General features: G+C 37.2%; 1 protein-coding gene across 3 annotated transcripts; it reads right to left on the bottom strand.

Annotated features, from left to right (window-relative positions):
• Positions 1-5,970: 5,970 nt before the first annotated feature.
• Positions 5,971-17,468, bottom strand: LOC132175179 (syntaxin-61). Of its 3 annotated transcripts, none has more exons than XM_059587036.2 (8): positions 17,384-17,468; positions 10,681-10,760; positions 8,710-8,823; positions 8,327-8,440; positions 7,939-8,132; positions 6,693-6,783; positions 6,454-6,519; positions 5,971-6,286 (listed from the first exon to the last, which is right to left on the bottom strand). In XM_059587036.2, exons 2-8 carry the CDS (start codon positions 10,732-10,734, stop codon positions 6,176-6,178), a joined length of 744 nt encoding a protein of 247 aa, XP_059443019.2. In that variant the 5' UTR covers positions 10,735-10,760; positions 17,384-17,468; the 3' UTR covers positions 5,971-6,175. The 3 variants fall into 3 exon arrangements, with proteins under 3 accessions (XP_059443019.2, XP_059443021.2, XP_088370839.1); XM_059587038.2 differs by lacking the exon at positions 17,384-17,468 and adding an exon at positions 13,038-13,253; XM_088514713.1 differs by lacking the exon at positions 17,384-17,468 and adding an exon at positions 11,441-11,528.
• Positions 17,469-22,444: the final 4,976 nt, after the last annotated feature.

Below are 22,444 nucleotides of genomic sequence, written 5' to 3'. Positions count from 1 at the left end.
AGGTGAATAATCAAAGTGCTAAAATATTTTAATTAGCATCTTTTCAACATAATGTATTTGAGATAGAGTAATACAATTATTATATCTAAGAACTTTAACCACATCTTCTAATTCTTCTCTAAATAGCTCGTATATACGTATACATCAGAAGAACTTGCAGACGAGCATCTTGGTGGTCCTCACATAACACCTTGTCTGTACGCTCTTCAGACGCCATTACAAATGAGCTTCTCAGGAAGTCCTTCACAACTATGCCTTTATCAAATTGTTCCTAATTTCTTAATAGGCTACACACAATCAAGAGATAAGCATAATTTTACACTAGGGTGTAATACAATCCGTCTTCCCTCGGCATGGCATATCAAATCCTATTAATCATGTGTCAGTTAAAACCGTTGTATAACAATTATTCATATAATCACAGAAAATATGAATGATTGAGTTTAATTAATATAAAAGATTTATAAGACAAGAGAAGAATTTCATAATAATTGAATATAGACATTAAAATCAATTCTCACAGTTATACAACCATCATGCATATAGAAAAAACACAAATTAAAATACAATTAAACCATTGTTACTTGTAAAGGGCTATATCAACGCCCTATTATAGAATTAGTTGCTCATGCTGATGCTAGGATGGCCTCCTGCTATGTTCACCTTCTCTTCAACTCTTCATGGATCCAACAAAATATTTTATATCTAAAACTAAGCACACATTTCTTTGAAGCTTAGAGGCCTATTTATAGGGAGTAAGAAAATCCTAAAAATCCTAGAAGTCTAGAAAAATTGTAGACAGTCTCCCAAGTGGAATTGGAGTTCTGCCGCGTCCTAGAAGCCCGTGTGCGCCCCAAGGAGTTGTGAGCTCAAGCCAAGGTGCTATGCGCTCGAGCCTAGTTGCTGGGGCGCTCGAGCGCAAGTGCGCTCGAACTCTTCTTCTTATGCACTTGAGCTCTTCTGCTATGGGCTTGATCCCAGTGCTACCAGTAGCTTCTCAAATTGCGTTTTAAGTCCAAAATCAATGGTATTTATTGTATCTTTATTAAAAACCTGAAAATACTAAAACAATACAAAATCAAACAAATAACAATGCTAAGGAATTAACATATTTAAGTTAGGGAGCTTGAATGTGAAATATTCAGCGCTTATCAATTGGATACTATTGACGACTGACTAATGCATAGGAGATATGGAGTTTCTTGAGATTAGTCGGATAGTATCGACAATTCATCGAGTGATTCTTGAAGTTTTCAAGTTTGTTGACAGCGCTCACACAGAAGAATGTTTGGCACATTTGGACGAATAATTATGAGTTGAGGTTTTATGATTTGAAGAAGTGATTGGTAGCAACACCGGTGTTGACGCTACCAATAGAGTCGGGAGGTTTTGCGATTTACAATGACACCTTAAAACAAGGTTTGGGGTGTGTCCTTATGCAGAATGAGCAGGTGGTAGCCTATGCCTCACGACAACTGAGTTATGAGTAGAAGTATCCAGTACATGATTTAGAGCAAGTGGCTGTGGTTTTTGCACTCAAATTTGGAGATACTATCTTTATGGAGAAAGATGTGAGATTTACACGGACCACAAAAGTTTAAAGTATTTCTTCACTTAAAAAAAGTTGAACATTAGGCATAGGAGATAGTTGTAGTTGATTAAGGATTATGATTGTGATATACTTTTTTCATTCTGGAAATGCCAACTACTGGCTAACGCCTTGAGTCAGAAATCAACTAAGGAGTTGGGATTAATCACCTAGTTTCTTTTTGATATCATGTTTTTTGTCTACGTGATCATGTTTTGAATTCATTCCTATTGGTGGTTTCAAATGTCTTGCCATAATTTGTAAGAATTATTTGTTTTTACTTTTATGAGTTTTCTTTTGTTATGGATATAACTTTTTGAGAAGTCATTTCCATTTGTATCTTTAATTGTTTATTGTACTTTTCCATAAATTTATGTTATTATTATTTGCACTTCTATTTACTCTAGTATTATGCTTAGGAAAAAAAATACTATAGTTTTACATGCTTTTCACTATTTTTAGACAAACAATTTCTTTCAAATTACAATTGAAATAGATGCTTTGATGTAATATATTTGTGTGTAATGGATGCTCCTTCTTCACTTCTTTAAAGTTGCTTTTTTCTACGTTTTACTTGGACTTTTGTTACAAATCACAAATTAATTACGTAAATAATCTTAAAAAACCTTTTGTCTATAGCCAAAACATATCACTTGAATGAATAGTTGGTAACTTGAATATTATATTGTATATTTAAAAAGTCATAATCCGCAAACAATTCTGTATGATGCATGAATGAGAAGATTTGCATATATATATTAAAGTAAATGTCAACATCCAAACTCTCTCCGCAACCCAATGCATAGCATGTGTAATCACTAAAAGCATTATTAGTAGTTTGCATACCTAGCCCAATTGTAGATTACCAACTTCTTGGCAAGATCCCTAGATAGGTTAAAAACCACCATATATGGTTAAAAACCACCAAAATACCATTTTTTAAATGGTGCCAAGCCACTCAATTGTGATAATGCTACATGGTCTAATCCGAAATTTTAACTAAATGCATAAAAGTAAAGGTAAAGTAAATTGTAATGGAAGAAAGAATAGGGGATTAACTTCACCACTAACCGCATAATAATGGATAATCATAAATTAATAGAAAAAATTTATTCTATGCATGATAAGACTCATGATGCTCGAGTAGTCAAGAAAATACCATTATTAAGAAATAAGTATAATTCATCTTCGGTTGATATGGATTGTTTGTCTAACCTCTAGATGAGGTACGGTCTGTCTTTCCTAGGTATGGACTATTAAATCCCTTGATTAGTTACACGCAATCAAAGGATAAGCATCACTCATCTTTGGTTAGTACAAATTGTCTAACTAAATTACTAAACTAGTGTGTAGAATGATTTATCTTCCTTAGTTGTAATGGGGCTCAAGGAATACTTGAGATTATCTAGAAGTGGCTCTGCTCAAGTTCTAATGGGGGCTCAAGGGAAGGCATGTGTTTTAGGTTAATTTGGGCCAATTTAGTTAAGAATAACCTTTTACATTTTAGCTCATTTTAGGTGATTAGGGTCTTAACACACAGAAGTTAGTTTGGAAAAGGTCCACTTTGACCATTCTTATTCTCCAATGAAAAATAAAAATCAGACTCCAAACAATACCTAAAAGAGGGATTGAATGAGTGTTTAGCAAATAATGTGGAATTTTAAAACTACGTAATCATACAAATATTCACCAAATATAATGAAAGCAATAAATCAATCAAAACAAGTAATTTGGGGATGAAATGAAAACTCTTTGAGCACCTCAAAGAGAAAACCCATTCTGGGTTAGCCAACTTAAAAATCAATTCTTTATAAAAGAATAAATATTACAAGAAGGCAGTGATGATACGTTTTTGTTTTATTAAGAGTTTTCGTCATGACAAAAATGGTCTACTCTTTCTTTCAACTTTCTGTAACGTTTCGTCATAATGACGTCAGCATCCCATCATGATTAAATGCATTTATGAAGCCTTCAACCTTTTTGTAAGATTTCATCATGATGACGTTAGCATTTTGTCATGACAAAAATTGATTCTTTAGCTTCGTGAACCTACTATGATCTTTTATTATCATTACGTCAACAAGACGTCATGACAGAAATACCTATATCTAACAAGTGTCAGTATGTTAACGATGGAACCCTAGCATTTCGTCATGATGTTTTCATAGCCGTCATGATGAAATCCCATATGTAATTTTCGCCATCATCTCATCATGTCAAAATTTCGCATATCTGCACAATTATGAAGGTTTTCTTTCATATTGAGGAGTTGGTATAAATAGAACGTTATGCTAATTTGGTGAGCTAAGCAAGTTAATTAAATCTAACATAATTTAAACTCTAAAGGTGTTCTTGCTCCATAGTTGATCTTGCTTTATTGTTTTGTGCTTCCTTTGGTGTTTTTTGAGAGAAGATGTATTAAGCTAAGACCTTCCCTTCTCTTGATGTGTTACAACTTATGTCAACTACTCCATTCTCTTTTCATCTATTGAAGAGCATATTGAAGGAGTTGGTGAGAAAATGCATTGCATGAAGATTATAGAGCTTGGAGGCAAGCTAGTGGCTTGTTGTCTTGCGGAGTCTAAGATTTACATCGAGTTGTGAGTTTCCTTGTGTTTGTAATCTGAATATTTATCATAGTAATTTCCTGGGTTTGACTACTCTAGAGTGGTTTTTCCCATTGATGTGTTCTTTGGTATTTTCACTTTGTAACCAAATTTCTTGTCTTATGATTGTGACGTGCTTGTCATACATTATATTGTTTTAGCTTACCTAATTGTTGCTACTATTGAGTTTGGGGGTATAACATGATTATCGTGGTTTTACATATAGGGTCCAAGCCACACTCGAAGGAAGATTTGAATTTTGAAAATTCAAAACTTTACGAAAATCCTTCAACTACCGTCGCCATGTGGTGTGAATTGTGTCACCCGAGTAGAATGTGTGCCATACAATGTGACACATTAATTTCAAATCATTGTCCTCGGAAGACGAACCTTGTTGACAGCCCATCATTATACTAATGAATCATTGCCATGGAAGACGAGACGATTTGATAGCTCGTACCAATAAGTCATACTCAGGAAGAGAGCTCACTACTAAATCTCATTCAATGCATACCATCACCTAGACATGTGTACCTAAAGATTCGTAATATTCGTCAGACCATCGACCACACCCCCTTGGTTCCCCCACTTCAACAGGCCCGTCTAGTAACATCGTCTAGTAACATCGCACTCCTATCTGATGATCAATCACACATGGCCCCATCATAAAGTGGTGATGTTCCAATGGCCTGTCAACTGGTGGTGACCCGTGCTCAAAAAAAAAAAAAAAAACAATGTTCCTATGAAGCCCAGTGTCTCATTAGGGATAAATGACAGCCGACAGGCCACTAAGAACGTAAGTGAAATTCCCACCACTCGATTAGAAAAGCTAGTTGAGTAGGGGCGGGGGGTGATAACAAATATTGGAGGTTCCCTTCCTTAGGAGCCCACTAAATCCCAATAAGGCATGTTATCCTGCAGGCCCATAAAGGCCTATCAACCTTCAAGCTGGACAAAATGCCCTATCAGCGTAAGCCCCACAAGTGGATCGTTGAGCAATGAAATCTCTACTGATTAATAGCCCCTCAAGGAGTTCATCGACCAACGAACCCCCAACTCACCGTCACTCTTAAAGAGATTCACGAACCAACTGTCCGAAGACCATTAGTTACCTATCCAATAGATATATGGTATGAGGACCATAGAACAGCCTTATTGGAACTTAATCCTATGAAGAAATGACGGACTCTATAAGGAAATGATTCGTCTCAGCATCTCCAGAAGGAAAGGCATTCATGAGAATATACTACCTTTCACACTGGGCCCTTAACCTCAGCTGATTGCTATATTCGGCCTACTGGCCTTACCCACAACTATCATACAAGTAAAGGTGACGAACCCTAGGATAGGTTATGCTCACTCTCTCATTTTCTTGTTTCCTGCCCTCCAAGAAACCCGGCCTAAACTGATATATATATACCTTTAAAAAAAAAAAAAAACCTACTCTTCTTCCTCTCATTTTTCAAATGTAACGAGTTAGCTTCTCTCTCCTCTTAGGCAGAACACTATCAACAACTCTCTGCAGCTTGGCCTCTCTCTCTTGTCGCCTAAGCTCTCGGATCTCCTGCTAGATGACATCTTCCAAAGCTTCAGATTTATGGAACCTGTGTGCTTCACTGTGAATAAATTGAAAACTCGCTCGGAAAAAAGCAAGAAACCATAAGTATGGACCTTCTAATATCTTGTCAACGAGATATGGAGGAATAAATGATAAGAATAATACAACGCTGTTTTACATAATAAGAATAATACAATGCAGACCTGAGAAATTGCAAAGAACAAAAAGGCAGGTCCTTCATTTGGTTCCAAATCTTTTTTACTCAACAAATCAGAGTACCAATCAAATCCTTTTGCTCCTATCTATATTCTGGATGAGGTCCCCTATCTCCTCTCTTTCTCCCTCTCTTCCCCTAGAGAGATTCCCAAATCTCTTTCAAAGTCTCCCATGTATAAACATTGCTAACATGTTTCATTCTACAGCCTAAGTGAAGAAGACGAGCACAAATAAGATGATAAACAGAACCACCAAAAACAATATCATCATAATCTGGCCCTTCACACCAGCCTTCTTCATGACCATAGCAACCTTTTTCTGCAAGGAAAGATTAAAACATTTTCACCTCTTGCTACATATTAGTAAATTAAAGTAACGAAGTTCATTTGAACTTGTTTTTGCTGGAATTTTAGATCACTGGTAAGAAGCCCCTATTCGACAAAGATCGGAAATAAACCTAGTTCAGACTTATTGCAGAGGCTCACCTGAACAAAATCGAGACGATTTGATGTACTGTCCATTTCCATACCCAATTCATCTATAATTTTCTCCTGGGGCACCCAAAAGATTACATTATAGTCCAACAAATTAGCAAAAAATTACCCAACAATGAACTTTGACCAAAAAAAGTTGATTTGCAGATAATACAAGTGTCACTCGTGCATCAAAATGCTTCTTTAGAATTGTGGTAGAGGTATTATCAAGAACATTAAAAAAGTCTTACATGTGCAAGGAGCTCTTCATGTATAGTAAGCCCAACACTCCCGATTCTCTCCACGCTGGCACTAAGTTCATCCAACTCCTCATCCTGCTGCCTACAATCACCAATTGACAAGCACATATAATAGAGAACAAACAAGAAACAGAAAAGGGCAAAAAAAAAAAAAAAAAAAAACATTTTTCTCACAAAAAATTAAAAAAAAAACCTACAAAGAGGTTTCTGATTAACATGGAGTAAACCTCATCTAATCTACTATGTAATGCTGTCTTGCCTTTTCTAATCCTCAAAGCATAAATTCACCAAAAATCTTGTCTTGACTAAGCAAGTTTTGAAACACTATTTAAAAATATTATTAATACTTAGTTTAAAAGAAATAAATATACAGCTAAAAAGCTCAAAATCATGAAAATAGTAAACAGTAAATATAGCATTGCGAAACCAAATACGTCACCTACAAAACCTTCTTTAAGAACGTCTAAGGTGTAAGCTAGATAAGCAATATGTTGATTCTCTTCTCTAGCAACTGGCTCAATGTGGTAGCATCATCCTTGTCATTAGTAAGGATTATAGTAGTCATCACAACAAAATGTTGCATGCTAATTATTTCAATTAAAATTAGTAATTTGTTACAAAAATTGATTTCATTCCAACAATTATTTTTATTGGTAATTTACACACACCTACTGAAATTTTATTGATAGAGAGTTATTTTAGTTAAAGTGAGAAAGGAGCATAGTAGTCATCACAATTAAATGTCACAAACTAATTATTTCGATTAACATCAGTATTCAACTCAACTATAAAACTTAAAATATTTTTTCTAGTGACACTTTACACAAACCCATGGGTCTTGAAACCAAGTCCTCACCATCTACCTTGTTCTTACTGGCGGAGGAGATGCCATTTTCTTCTTCTTTATTTTTTTATTTTTTTTATTTTTTTATTTTATTCCAGTGACGAGGCCAACATTATCAAAAAAATCCAATTCCAAAAATCAGAAGAGAAAGGTTAGAGATTGCAAAATGCTTCATAATATTTCAAAAATCCTGAGGGAAGTCGGGGATTTCTTTGTCTACCTAGTCAAATTATAATACAAGATAATATTTACGGAATTTACTGAACAGGCCAACATAGATAATAGTTCAAAAAATAAAATCCACACATTCCAAAGGATAGGAGAGTTAGATATTAAGCTAAATATGTTGCATGTGCCTGTGTGGAAGGAAAAAGAAAGAAGCAATAGAGCTACTTTATCAGAAGCAGCTGTCTATCTGACTCTGATGATATGAGGTCATCATTGTCTTGGCCAGTGTAGTGGTTAGATCTATCTGTCTGGTGAGAACCTGGCATCCTCATTAGTTCTCGGCGCATTCCACTCATACTAGTAGTGCCAGTCCCATTCAACTCCTTTCCAGCTTCTACTGCTCTCTTCACGGCACCCACCTGTTATAGTCCAGTCATTTAGCCACCACGCACATACACACCAATGCCAAAAGGTTGCAATGTAATATAGAGTATAATTTAAACTATACTTTCAGTTTTAAAAATTAAAATTAATTTTTTTTTTTTTAAAAAAAAAAAAGGCAGTAAAATACACGATGTTAAAAAAATGCACAAATTTATTAAGTTAAATCAACCTGAGTACGAGCAGTGCTGGTCCATCTTCTTCGTTTTTCAAGTTCCGCTTCATCAATGCCATACCAAGATGGATCTCTAGCTGCTACAGAAATTGTTTTGTCCAATTCATCCACCTTCCTATCAAGAAAGCAGGCTTTCAGTAGTTGCATACTGAGGCTAATTCATCGAACTTAAAGTCCAAAAACTCATCTAGCAAGCTTCATTGTCAGAGACTCAGTATAAGATCTTTGATTGCTATTGAAACAATAAGGTCTCAAAGCAGGATGAGGTCACATCAATAAAAACAAGAAAATGTATTTAACTTTAAATCACATGATTTTCCCATAAAGTATTATAAGAGGTAAAATTAGTTCCAAGTTAAGCATGGTATTTCCAAACTTACCTGCCACTCAATGCTCTCACAACCAGAAAGCAGTTCCTTTGTGAGATGTACTTGCTCTCCAGTATCAGAAGGAATACGCTCCCATTGGTGAAAAGTAGATTGCAACTTATCAATCTGAACGGGAAGATAATCAAATGGTCAGACACTCAACATATATTACGTAACCACTAATGCCACTATCACCAGAGTCCAAACCAAAAACATAAAACAAAAACCAAAAGCTTTTCTTAAATAAGTCATGGATGTCATGTCAGTGAGCAGGCATGCAACTGTGCTTTGCAAGCGTGTGTGTGTGAGAGAGAGAGAGAGAGAGAGAGAGAGATTCATCTTGCAACACATGTTTTTTCTTCTCTAAAAGTGCCCCAGATTCCCAACAATTTCAATTAGCCTGAAACAATTATGGTACAATTATATCAGCCCAATCAAGCCCTGACTGATATTTTAGCTAGGAAACAGCCAAAAGTTGATAAAATTAAATCATTTGCAAGGGAATAGAGAAGATAATTGAGAAAGCTAATCACTCTTTTAAGTAACTAAAGCTAATCAGTCTTTTAATTAACCGCACATCATCCTCAACCACACAACCCAAGGAGCCTAAAATTCAATACAACAGCACCATGATCAGTCTCAATCCCAAAATCTCCAGATACAGCAGCAGCCATAGCCTGGAACCACCCTGTTAGGAAGCCCAGGAATAAAGGTTTGGCATTGTGCCAGTTAAGAGTCCAACTTTACTTCAGAAGCTGATTTGGTCCAGGATAATTGTTTGGGCCTCAGTAGTTATGACATAGTTTGAATTGGCAAAAGGACAAACATATAGTGATCTCCCTAAATGCACGAATTTCTAATAAAAATCCTATTTATTTTTTAAAAAAGTTGAGGGAAAAATAGGAAACTGAAAAGTAAAACATTCCACTTTTAGAAAGCGGACATGTATTTTCTGGCTTCCCAAAAATAAAAACAAGACATTTAAATTGGAACATAAGAAGTAGTAAGTTATTTAGATTAAATAATCAGATTTTCATAAGCACACCATAACTGCACAAACCATTGAATTGTTGAGCTACAATCAATGCATATAAAGGAGTGACTGATTTGTTGAACATTACAGATTTGCTAAATTTTAAATGTTAACCTAAGATGATTTATTATGTTGCTCTTGTATACTCCTCATTTACTAAAGGTGATGCACCTTTTTTTTGAGCTCGTTTGATATATTTTACTACTTATCAAAAATAGGTATACAAGCAATAGGACTATCTTCTATAGCATTGTGACCGTTAAAACAAATTGACAATTCAAGAAGAGTAGATTCCACTCCCCAATTTCTCTTCCACTTGTGTCAGCTACCAAAAGTTTCCTCCATTTCCACGAGCATGTGGACAATGAGCTTTAGCTCAAATGGTATTTCCTCTCTTTGTAGCAAGGTGGAGGGTGAGGTCATGGGTTCAAGTCCCACTGGGTGCATGTGTAACTTACCAATAAAAATAATGATATTTAATAGGTTGGAAGTAACCTCTTGATCCAAGATAGGAAACCTAAGTGGCCTCAAATACCAAATCGGATGCAGGATCTTTTGGAATTCAGCACTGGAATTAGGTTTCTTAGTGTTATCTTGATTAAGATTTGATCTGAAAGGTTTCAAGGTTATTTAGGTATGAAAAAAAAAAAGAAAAAGAAAAAGAAAAAGGATCTTCATGGCCTTATTACCAATAAAATTAGGAATCAAGGTTGAATTTTCAGGCAGCAGGTTGTTGAAGTACGAATTGAAAAGAAGAAGAAAACAGCCCAAGCAGTCAGACACCTAGGTTTTCTAAGCAATAAAACCTAGGAAGTAGAAGGCAATCACACCCTCAAAGCTTTGAGAAGAGCTGCTGCAATTTTATTGAACTTCTATTTGCTCTCAATAGAAGTTCTCTTTACTAAGAGCTGCTACAGTCCATAAGTAATTTCCCAAAAAGAAAAACTTACAGATTCTTGAATCTCTTCTTTCACTACATAAAATGGATCTTGAGCAGAAGGCATCTCGTAACTTGCGACAGTAATTTAACCTACATACATCCAGAAACAGACTTCCATTAGCAAGATTAGATCAACTACATGGATGCATATGAATAATTTGGAATTAACTGCCTTTAAAGGTTCTACACCATTAAGTAAAACAAATAACTAAATGTAAAATAACACAAAATTTTAACGAGGGAAGAATATACCGACTCTAAATCAGAGAAATTTTCAAGGGTTTCTAAAACCAATTAATTTGCACTTATTCTTTCTTGACTAAGATCGTAGAAAGGAGCACTAGCTCTGAGTACCATTGTATAGACGTGAGTTGATGAAGAGAAAGAGGAGCTCTATGAATCAAACAGAAGGGGGATTGAAATCGCCTTTTTGAGAAAATTGAATTAATGAATAAAGCTTGTTTGTCAAACAAACCCAGAGGCTTGTGCTAGTCAAGACTCAGGTTGCTATCTTTACATTTATTAATTTCACTGCCAATTTTTGTTTTTCAATTTTTCTTGATCTCTGTATAAATTTACATGATGTTAGTGTTTTTGGTCGTGATTTGGATCAGTGATGTTTTACCAATTTCTGATTTTCTTTTTCTGATTTTGTCTTCAATTACTACTACAATGATTGATCTTGAAAATTGCAATCTGGTAATTTCAATTCAATTACACAAAATCAACAATCTGGTAATTTCATGAGTTTTAAGATTTAGCCAGCGTACCTGGTAGCCTGATTTGGTATAGGATAATTTCTGCACAAACTTGTCCTCAAATCCACAACTGAAAAGGGGATCGATTGCTTCTAAGGGTGCCAGATAGTGCTAGGCTGATTTGGTGAGATAAGCATTGCTAGTGATAGTATAAGTTCCTTCATTATCACTGAACTCAGTATAATGTTTAGCACTTGCTGGGAATGGTAATATCGTGGCCGTTTATAACTTGGAGCTGGTCCCATTGCACAGCAACAATTCCAATCCAATAGGCTCTCCTAGATCATGGCAATGGCGTCTCCATGGGCATGATCAAAGTAAAGTACATGCTTTTATATGAAATGTATAATTATTTCCAAAAGAAAGATTCATAATATATAAGAAAAAAAAAAGATTTAAAAAAATCAAAATAGAGCTTGTTAGCTTAAATGGTAACCCATCTGCAATTGGACAAACGGCTGTAGGTTCAAAATTACAAATCTTACCTAGGCTGTTTAATTTCTTGAAACTCTACATAATGAATGAATCAATGGACAGCAAAGAATTAGCAACCATCAAATCATAAGAAATGCAGACATACAATTACACTTTATTCTCTTCCACCTAAAAAAATTTGTTTTCCAGAGCATTACAAAATATACCCAACCACAGTTGCAACGATCAAATTCAAGCAAATGGTTTAACAAAATATGCCCAAAACGCATGTAACAATAGAGTAAGTATCCAATAATCAGCCATCAATCTTGACTGGTCTTTGATTAATGGTTTTTTAATTATTTTCATATCGATAACTAAAAATTAAAAAGCACACGCCTGTTGCACTCGTAGTGTGCTTCATCAAATGTGCCTCACTTCAGGATTAAGCAGCACTTCTCCCTGGGTCGTTGTGCTTTTTAACAATCCACTCATACTCATAAATTTCTGCTCACAATGACTTAAAAAGGTATAGTGGTCCACTAGGGAGCAGAAGCTTCCTACCACACAGGCTGTAATCATGCCTGTGGAGACGCCATTGCCACGCCATTGCCACGATCTAGGAGAGCCTATTGGATTGGAATCGTTGCTGTGCAATGAGACCAGCTCCAAGTTATAAACGGCCACCATATTAACATTCCCAGCAAGTGCTAAACATTATACTGAGTTCAGTGATAGTGAAGGAACTAATACCATCACTAGCAATGCTTATCTCACCAAATCAGCCAAGCACTATCTGGCACCATTAGAAGCAATCAATCGTCCTTTCAGTTGTGGATTTTGTGGACAAGTTTGTGCAGAAATTATCCTTTACCAAATCAGGCTACCAGGTACGCTGCATAAATCTTAAAACTCATAAAATTACCAAATTGTTGATTTTGTGCAATTGAATTGAAATTAACAGATTGCATTCTTCAAGATCAATCATTGTAGCAGTAATTCAAGACAGAAATCAGAAAAAGAAAATCGGAAATCATTAAAACACCACCGGTCCACATCACGACCAAAAGCACTAACATCCCGTAAAATTATACAGAGATCAAGAAAAATTGAAAAACAAAAATTGACAGTAAAATTAATAAATGTAAAGATAGCAACCTGAGAGAGAGAGAGGGGGGGGATTGTACGGACTGACCTGAAAAGAGAGAGAGATGAGAACTTTTCGGTTTGGTCTGAGGCGGAGATGGGAGAGTATACAGGGAGACGCTATTCACTCAGAAGGCAAATACAATCCGGTTCACGGCTAATGTAATTTTAAAACGATCGTTAATAATAATTTGACAGGTCATATGAAAGAAAGTTAACGGCATCCTCTTACAGCGACGAAAACGCCATGCGACTTCACCATACGACTTCTACCGATGATCTTGTTGACTTCACCTTACGACTCGTCGCCGTTGTTTTTTTGCTGTGAGATGATGCCGTTAACTTTATTTCATATGACCTGTCAAATTATTAACCTTAGATCATTTTAAAATTATCTTAGCCGTGAACCGGTTTATGGGTGCTTTTCGTATCGTAATTTTATAAATAAAAAGTGCGATTTTAAATTAAATTACAAATGAATCGTTTAGAATTGCATTTTTAAAAAATAGCAATCTGAAAACATAAATTCTATATGGTTTCAAATCACATGTAAGAAAGTGTTTTTATGAAAACGCACAATTTAATATGCTAAATTACGATTTTAAAGGTCAAACGCTTAATTGTGTTTTTAAAAATCAATATTTTTAAATCGCAATTTTTTAAATCACAACCATAAGAAAACACCACCTAATTCGTGTAAATTTATTTTAAAATCGTTATGCATTGTTAAGCTACAGTTCTTTTTTTTTTTTTGAAATACAAGCTACAGTGCTCAGCACATTTGTTAAGCACAATAATAATTAACTACTTCCTTCGCCAAAGTGGATAACCGGAAGGAGACTTTTATTTTATTTTTTATTTTTTTGCTATTTTTGCTACAAGGCCAACCAAAATAACCTTTCGGGGATTTTGGCTAGCCCAATGGGGTAATGATATAGTTTACGCAGGCGTAAATTCTTTTTTATTATTATTATTTAAAAAAAAAAAAAAAAAATTATGCCTGGCGTGCATCACTGTTGATGCACGCCAGCATAAGCTGTATCATTACCCAACCAAATGTATTACGCATGAGAGAAGGAAAGGTAGTTAAGTTTACTGCATAATAGTATAACTCTGAGTTGAGTGAACCGAACTGAGGATGAGTGAAACCTATGAATCATTACATTTCAAGTAAAATTGTGATGAGCCATTTAATAATGAGGATCTGTTTAAAAAATCCAAGGCCTAAAAATTGTCACATCATCAAAAATTAAAAGTTAACTAGCATGAAAACAATAAACTTAGCAAGCCTTAAATCCATTTTCCATCCAAACCCAAATCTCCATAAGCTCGAACAAGAATCCTCGATATTTCATTTGAAATTGATAGTATTTATTTTATGGTCAAGATTTAAATTTGATGCATGTAACGGTGTATATAATGTCATATTATTTAAACTTTTTAAAGACATGTCAATATCGACATCATATACACGGTTAGTTAAAATCAACTTCAAATCCTGACCATTAAATTGAGACTATCTATTTTATTTGAAGTTGAGAGAATCTAGTTGATCAATGTTTACTTATAAATTATTTTTAATGCATCGTTTGTTTTATGGATTGGTGTTGGAAAACATGCTTAGGAACATAAAATGAAATAAATGTGGGGAATTCTTAATGGTGTTGTGTGGTGTGGTGTTTGTTTGTAACACCCCAACATATAACTTCTTTTTGTCTTTTTCTTTTTTCTTAAGGCATTACTACTATGACTTAACTTTAAAAGTACCTGTGAAATTGTAAGAATAATTCAAGAGAAATAATTGAAAACCTCACTAATGTTCATACTTTCTAAAACTATATACATACACAAAAGATACTATTACAACCCAAATGTGCAAGGACTGTTAAAGCTTCGTCTGGGCTTTGAAATTGTTATAACATTCTAATCTCTTAAGGATAGAAATGCAGGTTAAATTTTAACACAATGTTTTTCATAAACTTTCAATTGCGATAATGTTCTCCAAATTACCAAAAATTGTCAATATCCCTCCTAATGATGAAAATATCATTAAAATAAAATAAAAAATAAAAAAAATAAAAATAAAAAGCAAAATATATATATATATATACAAAAATACAAAAAAATATATAAATAAAAGTGGAGTAATTTATTTATTTTTTATTTTTAAGAAGAAAAAAAAAAAACTAATTGTTTAGAGCCTTTAGGGCCATTTTCTGCGCATCTGGCCTATATTCACCGTCGTACGCCCAAGTTTCACTTTCAACGTGGGGGAATTATGGTTTGCAGGTTCCCCCACTTCGAAGTTCTCCCGCTCCAGCTAATGTTCTTGTATGGTGATACCGATCCCCTTGGGGGATTCTTCTCTAAGAGTAATCAGTGCATTTCTACGATTGGATCTAGTTGCGAAGATCATATGCATGGGCCCCATGCGTCCACTTAAGGACCTGGATTCCAAGCCCTTTCCTCCATACCCAAAGCATAGGGCCAAGATGTATCGGTTCCCACAGACGGGGCCAATTGTTGGTTCCAGAATACCCTACTTCCCTATTAACTTCTTTAGCTTTGCTCCTAATGTCTTCCGTCTCTTCTTCCTACAAGTTGTCAAACGTACCCCAAGGCTTAGAGGCCTATCGGGCTCGTCCAACAAGGACTCTAATGCCTAATTTAGTAACTTGCCTTCCTTAAAGAGATTTTTTTTTTGGATTGTGTTTTTAGACTTACTTACCCAGAGATCATTTCTTCTTATACCCCCTTTCTCTGGCCCTTATGCCACATGGACCTAGGGGCCCAGAGTTCGTGCCGGACGTCCCATCCTTTGCATGTTCATCACTTGCCAATACTCGATGAATAAGTCCCCAAGAGATAGCTCAATTGATTAGGGACCACACTTCATGAAACGGAAGTCACTAGTTCAAATCCTCCTCCCCCCTCTTGTGTGAACATGTCAAAAATAAAAAATAAAAATACTCGATGGATAATCCGCCGACAACCCTCTCGGCATGGGAGGTAAGAGGATAATTAAGACTTTACCTGCCACCTCAGGGAAACTTGAAACAAGATTCTCTCTATTTCAATTGAAATGTAGAATATACATTTAGTGTAAAATGAGGAGTAATATTGTCTTAACATTAAAGTTGAAGGACAATTTACAATATTAATCCTCATTTTATACTAAATGGATACTCTCCATTTCAAATGAAATAGAGAGGATCCTATTCCGGAAAACTTTACCCAATAATAAATGTAAATGTGGATGGAGCTCCAATTATGGGAGGTGACAGTGTATTTATGACTCTACCTGCCATCTCGGGGAACAACTAGGTTCTATAAATGCAAGGATGCTCAGGTCTCCTCCTTGGCAAAATGACATGTCCGGTTCTTTTACCATCAACCAGAGAGAGAGATAGATTACTGGGCTAGGCTTCTCGACAACTCGTGTGGCCTCAACACAGGTCAGAGACCCACTGGGCCTGGCTTGGATCTCGTGAACCAAGGAGACTCTAAGCTAGGCCTAGGAGGATTAGATCTAGACCCAACAATATCTAAAGGTTACTATTTGTTTTTGGACTTAACGGGACAGAGATGCCTGCATTTTATAATAATTATGTATTTATGAAAATTGCATATTCTTATAGAGTAATTCTCATATTCTTATAGAGTAATTCTTTCTTCTAATCACAATATAATAGAAGGCAATTTTTATACTTACATGCTATGTGTATAGGAGTAATACATAGTAAAACGTTTGAATAGTGTTAAAAAAAAAAAAAAAAAAAAAAAAAAAAAAAAAAAAACCCAAGGGACTGGCTCAATTGGTAAAGCTTTCAGACTTGGTTGCATCCCCATCAAGTTTAACACTCAAATCCCTTTGAGTACAAACAACTCTTTGGAGCTAGGCCCATGGCAAAGCTGAGTCTTACTCGATTCATGTGGAAGGCGCCTTCATGGGTCTAGGATTTGCCCTTTAGGGGTAAGTACACAAAATAGCCATACTTTGGGAAATTTTTTTAATTCAGTCTATTAAACTAACATGCATGTGTTCTAGATAGATGTAGTTTTAAAAATGCATCTAAGGATAACTTGCTATATTAAAAATGCATATAAAAATTAAAAATATTCTCACATGCATTTTAACACATCAATATAATAAATTGGTCAGAGGAATAATTTAAGAAAAAACGTTGTCCAAAATATGAATCTTCTTTCTCTCTCACTCATGGCCTAGACTTGATTTAAGAGGTGGAATTCTTAGACAGAAAACACTAATTGTTCGCAATTGTTAATATCCCATCTAGAATTATATAGGTAGCTTAAAGGATTCTTTGCAGCAACAGGCCAAATTAAGTAGCAATTATGGATTTAAAAGATGTAAAAGTAATACGCAAGTGTTACCTGGAGCGGCGTAGCCAATAGATCCCTTTATTCCCAATGTGACAGGAGCCTTGCTAAACCAAAATGGCCAACCATGTCATTGTCGAGAAGAACAGGCGAAGGTTGCCATTCAACGAGTTTTGGGACAAGTTGACTAGCACTGATAGGGAGGAAAGACCAACAAGCCGCTGTGAAAGTGACTGAGCGATGAAAGATTTCCCAAGGAAGATGGGATCCCTCCTGTCAGACTGTTTGCAGCAATTTGGAGTGATCCAAGCTTCGTCAAAGAGCCAAGCTCCGTGGGAATTTTTCCAACAAATTTATTCCCTGAGATATTAATGAACTTGAGTTTCAAGCAGTTGGCCAAGTTGGATGGGATTTCCCCTCCCAATTAATTTCGAGCAGTCGAAACAAATTGCTAACTTCCTGTGGAATTTTATTGTCGTAGCTGTTATTTCTTAGATTTATGAACCTGAGAAATGCGAAGTTGCCAATGTAAGGTGATATGGATCCAAGCAATTTCTGGCCTTCTAGGACCAAGGCTGTGACTCTTTGACGGTGGCGGCTGCTTGTGATTCCATGCCAGTTGCAGAAGTGGATGGAAGCGTTCCATGAGCCCGAGATTCCATGGGGGTCGTCAGTTGATTCTTTGAATTTGAGCAAGGCCAATCGATCAGTCTCGTTGCTTGGAGCATTGACGGCAGTTCTATCTTGCAAGCCTAGTAGGTATATAGAAAAGAGAAGATCAAACAAATAAAGATATGCACATATATTGGCCTTATGAAGTGTCATTTTGTTTGTATAAGCTATCTGTGAGACGATGAGATATTCAGTAAGAGGCAAAGGGAGCAGATAAAGTAACTAAAAATAGCTGGGGAATAAATAGTAACTTAGATGGCTTTATAAAATTTTCTAACAACGCCTAATAGGTGACGCTGCAATTTATAATGATCATAAGAAACTCTAATTGCAACTTGACTAATCACTAAGTGAGACATGGTGAGTGTTTGTCCTAGTAAAACAAACCATTGTCATGATTTCGATGGCTTTCTTGGCAGAGTCAAGGTGAACACGATCTCCTCCTTTCTCGTCGTAATACCTTCCAAGCACCGACTTCATCTAAGAAACGTTAACCCCGGGAGCATGTTGAAGGATTTCTGTTACGACTGAAAATGCAGCATTCCTCACGGCAGTCTTCCGAGAAGATGTTGGGAGGTTAACCTCCATTATCAACCTCTGCAACTTCTCTTGAAATTTTGTCCGTAAGAAATTAAAATCTTGGTTAGAAGAATGAAGATTCGGAGATGAACATGAAGAGTTAATATATATGAAACCATGAAAACAAGATCCCACAATGAAAACAAGATTTTAGCAAGAAATTAAAAATATTTATTATAAGAATAAGATCAGACTTTTTTTTTTTTTTTTTTTTTTATTTAATGATGAGACAAGGGTTACAGGGAATAAAACAAACGTGGACTTCCCAACAACAAAACCCAAACGGAAAAAGCAATACAGAGATGGAAAAGGAAATAATCAGTAGACAATGAAATCAAAAAGGATCCGGACCTCTCTAAGGGCCGCAAGAAGCAACACACAAAGGCAAAAAGGCTCGGTTAAAGGCCCCATGCGGTAAAGGCAACTACCACCATTAAGTGGTTGTTATAGGGGAAGTATTGTAGAAAACCGAACGGGATCCGTCGACGAAGAACAAACACTAGTTACAAAAAACTTCACTATCAGATCAGTCCACAAAAGAGTTGGGAGACGGTAACCGAAACAACACAAAAAATGCGCAAAACACACAAAAAAAAATAAAATAAAAAATAAAAAAGAAGAAGCTGCGGAAACACATCAGATAAACAACAGAAATACAGCTAAACACCAAAAAACAGCTGCAGTGGCGGAGGAGGAGGGTGGTGGAGCCATGATCCGGAAAGGCCGTGCGCCGGTGAGGGGCGTGCACGCGTGGAGGACACTCACAGGCAAGTGAGATCCACGCGCAGACGTGTGGTGACCGGACGGCGACATGGAGAAGAACGGCGGGAGGCGGGGAGGCCCAAGAGCACACGGTGGTGGGGTGCGTCTAAGGAAGGGGCTGACAGGGGTTTACAGATCTAGCCTTGAAAAAACCAGATCTGTGAACCTCTACATATCCGAGAAACAGCCGGCGATGGGGAGCGGGAAAGGGACGTAGAACAGCACGGCGGTGGTGGACAACGGGCCAAGGGCGGAGATCAGCCGGTAATGGTGTGATTTGGAGGAAACAAAAACAGCACCTATGGAGGAAGACAAAAACGACGAGATAAAAAGCAAGAAGGAGAACAAAGGGGAAAAGGAGGAGGAAGGGACAAATATCCATCCCTCCTCCCTTGGAAAACCACCGGAGAGATGGTGGAAAAACCTCACAAGTGGAGGTGGCTAGGCCTTACTCTTTTTAGAGAGAAGGAGGAGAGTCTCTCTAGAAACTAGAGAGAGAGGTTTGCTAAATCAAACTAATGAAGATCAGACTTGAACATGTAGAGCTAATATGAAACCAAGAAAACCTTATGGAGTGATCAATTTCATAAGAAGGTGAGAAGAGAACTTTTTTTTTTTTTGATAGGTAAGTAACTGATATTATTAAAAGCGTAGGGCGCCCCAAAGTACACTGGAAGTATACAACTAGGAACACCTAACTAGAAGGGGAAAAGCGTACAAGGAAATCAACATAGCTAAGCGAAACCGGAGAAACATAAGCTACAGTCCAGAGATAAAGAGTATGGAAACAATAGGCTAAAGTGTCCTCAATAGACCTCTCCACATCCTCGAAACACCTATTATTTCTCTCTCTCCATATACACCAAAAAAAGCAAATAGGCACCATCTTCCAGACTGCAGCACTCCCCCCCCTTCCTGCAGACCACCAACAGGCTAGCAACTCGAAAACCCGACTAGGCATCACCCATGATAACCCAAAACGGCCAAAAAAGGCACTCCACAAAGCAGACGCCACCTCACAATGAAGAAGAAGATGATCCACCGTCTCTTCACTCTTCTTGCACATCCAACATCTGTTCACCACAATCACATTACGCTTTCTGAGATTATCTAATGTCAGAATTTTCCCCCAAGCTGCCAACCACACAAAGAACGCTGCCCTAGGGGGAGCCTGAGTCCGCCACACCCTCTTCCAAGGAAACCTCCTCCCTTCCGAACAAGCCAAAGAGAAAAAGAGATACTTGACCTTGAAAGAACCTCTTTTGGAAGAGTTCCACCATAACTTATCTTCCGACCCTCTTCTTACTCTAGTAGAATGTAACACCTGGAAAAAGGAGGCAAAGGCCTCCACCTCCCAATCATGAGCCTCTCTGGAAAAACTCACATTCCACTGAATGGCCCCACCCAACATCTCCACGTTATCCGCAACTGAGGCATCCTTCGCACAAGCAATACTAAAAAGGATCGGGAAGGCTATCTTGAGAGCAGAATCTCCACACCACCAATCATGCCAAAAGCTAATCCTAGTCCCATCCCCCACTTCAAATCTCGTAAAGCCTTTGAAAGTATCCCACCCTTTCCTAATATTCTTCCATAACCCCACCCCACACGTCCCTCCAGGCTCAACAGAACACCACCCTCCCCATAAACTTCCATACTTCGCATCTACCACAACTCTCCACCAAGCATCTCTTTCCGACCCATAACGCCACAACCACTTCCCTAAAAGAGCGCGGTTGAAGATCATTAGATTCCTAATACCCAACCCTCCTTCCTTGATCGGAGTGCAAATCTGCGCCCACTTCACCAAGTGGTATTTAAACTCTTCTCCTATCCCTCCCCATAGAAAATTGCGTTGAAGCTTCTCAATGCGCCTCGCAACACTCGCCGGAATATGGAAAAGAGACAAAAAATAAGTGGGCATATTAGCAAGGGTACTCTTGATAAGGGTGACCCTGCCCCCTTTCGATAAATACAACCTTTTCCAACTGGCTAACCGGTGTTCAATCTTTTCGATAACTTCATCCCAAATATGCTTGGACTTATAAGAGCCTCCCAACGGGAGACCAAGATACTTCACTGGCAAGGTAACCGCCTCACACCCTAGGATACCGGCTAGCATATCCACGTGCTCCACATTCCCCACCGGAATAAGCATCGTTTTAGCCAAATTAACCTTCAACCCTGAAACAGCTTCAAACCACAGAAACAAACACCGCAGGTAACGTAACTGGGCAGGCCTGGCATTGCAGAAAATCAAGGTGTCATCGGCAAATAAAAGGTGAGAGACTGTAGTGTTGCTGATTTTGAAGCCTTCTAACAGCCCCCTCTGAACCGCTGCCGAAATCATCCTACTCAAAATCTCCATCACAAACACAAACAACAAAGGAGAGAGAGGATCCCCTTGTCTCAAACCCTTGGAACTGCTAAAAAAACCTTCGGGAGACCCATTTACCAGAATCGAAAACCGCACCGTGGAAATGCAATGTTGAATCCAAGAACACCAAACCCCTCCAAAACCACATCTCCTTAGCACATACAACAAGAAGCCCCAATTCACATTATCATAAGCTTTTTCCAAGTCCATTTTGCAAATGACCCCTGGCTCCCCAGATCTCAGCCTACTACCAAGGCATTCATTAGCAATCAATATGGGATCTAGAATCTGTCTACCTTTGATAAAGGCATTTTGCGACTTGGAAATGATCTTATCCAACACAACCTTCAATCTGTTTGCTAAAACCTTGGCAATAATTTTATACATACCTCCCACAAGGCTAATCGGGCGGAAATCTTTGATATTGGTGGCACCAGGAATCTTTGGAATAAGCGAAATGAAAGAAGCGTTGAGGCTCTTTACAAACATCCCTCCATCATGGAAAGCACTAAACACCCTCATAATATCCTCCCTCACCACATCCCAACAAACTTGGAAGAAAGCCATAGAAAACCCATCGGGGCCCGACGCCTTATTGCCATTCATCTTAAACACGACCTTTTTAACCTCTTCCTCTTCAAAGACTCTTTCCAACCAGCTAGCCTCTTCCTCCGAAATGGAATCCAAAGAGATACCATCGACCAAAGGCCTCCAATTGTGTTGCT

This window comes from Corylus avellana, chromosome 3 (genome assembly GCF_965113065.1).
Source record: "Corylus avellana chromosome 3, dhCorAvel1.hap1.2, whole genome shotgun sequence".
Taxonomy (NCBI): Eukaryota; Viridiplantae; Streptophyta; class Magnoliopsida; order Fagales; family Betulaceae; genus Corylus; species Corylus avellana.
Note: the sequence above shows the minus strand (reverse complement) of the source record. Positions and strands in the feature narration are given on the sequence as shown.

Excerpts from the sequence above, each read along its gene's own strand:
- LOC132175179 (XM_059587036.2), bottom strand. The coding sequence starts at position 10,734 with ATGCCTTCTGCTCAAGATCCATTTTATGTAGTGAAAGAAGAGATTCAA. Across the intron at positions 8,441-8,709 it reads GTGAGAGCATTGAGTGGCAG|GTGGATGAATTGGACAAAAC; the intron begins GTAAGTTTGGAA and ends CTTGATAGGAAG. Across the intron at positions 6,520-6,692 it reads ATGAAGAGCTCCTTGCACAT|GAGAAAATTATAGATGAATT; the intron begins GTAAGACTTTTT and ends TGGGTGCCCCAG.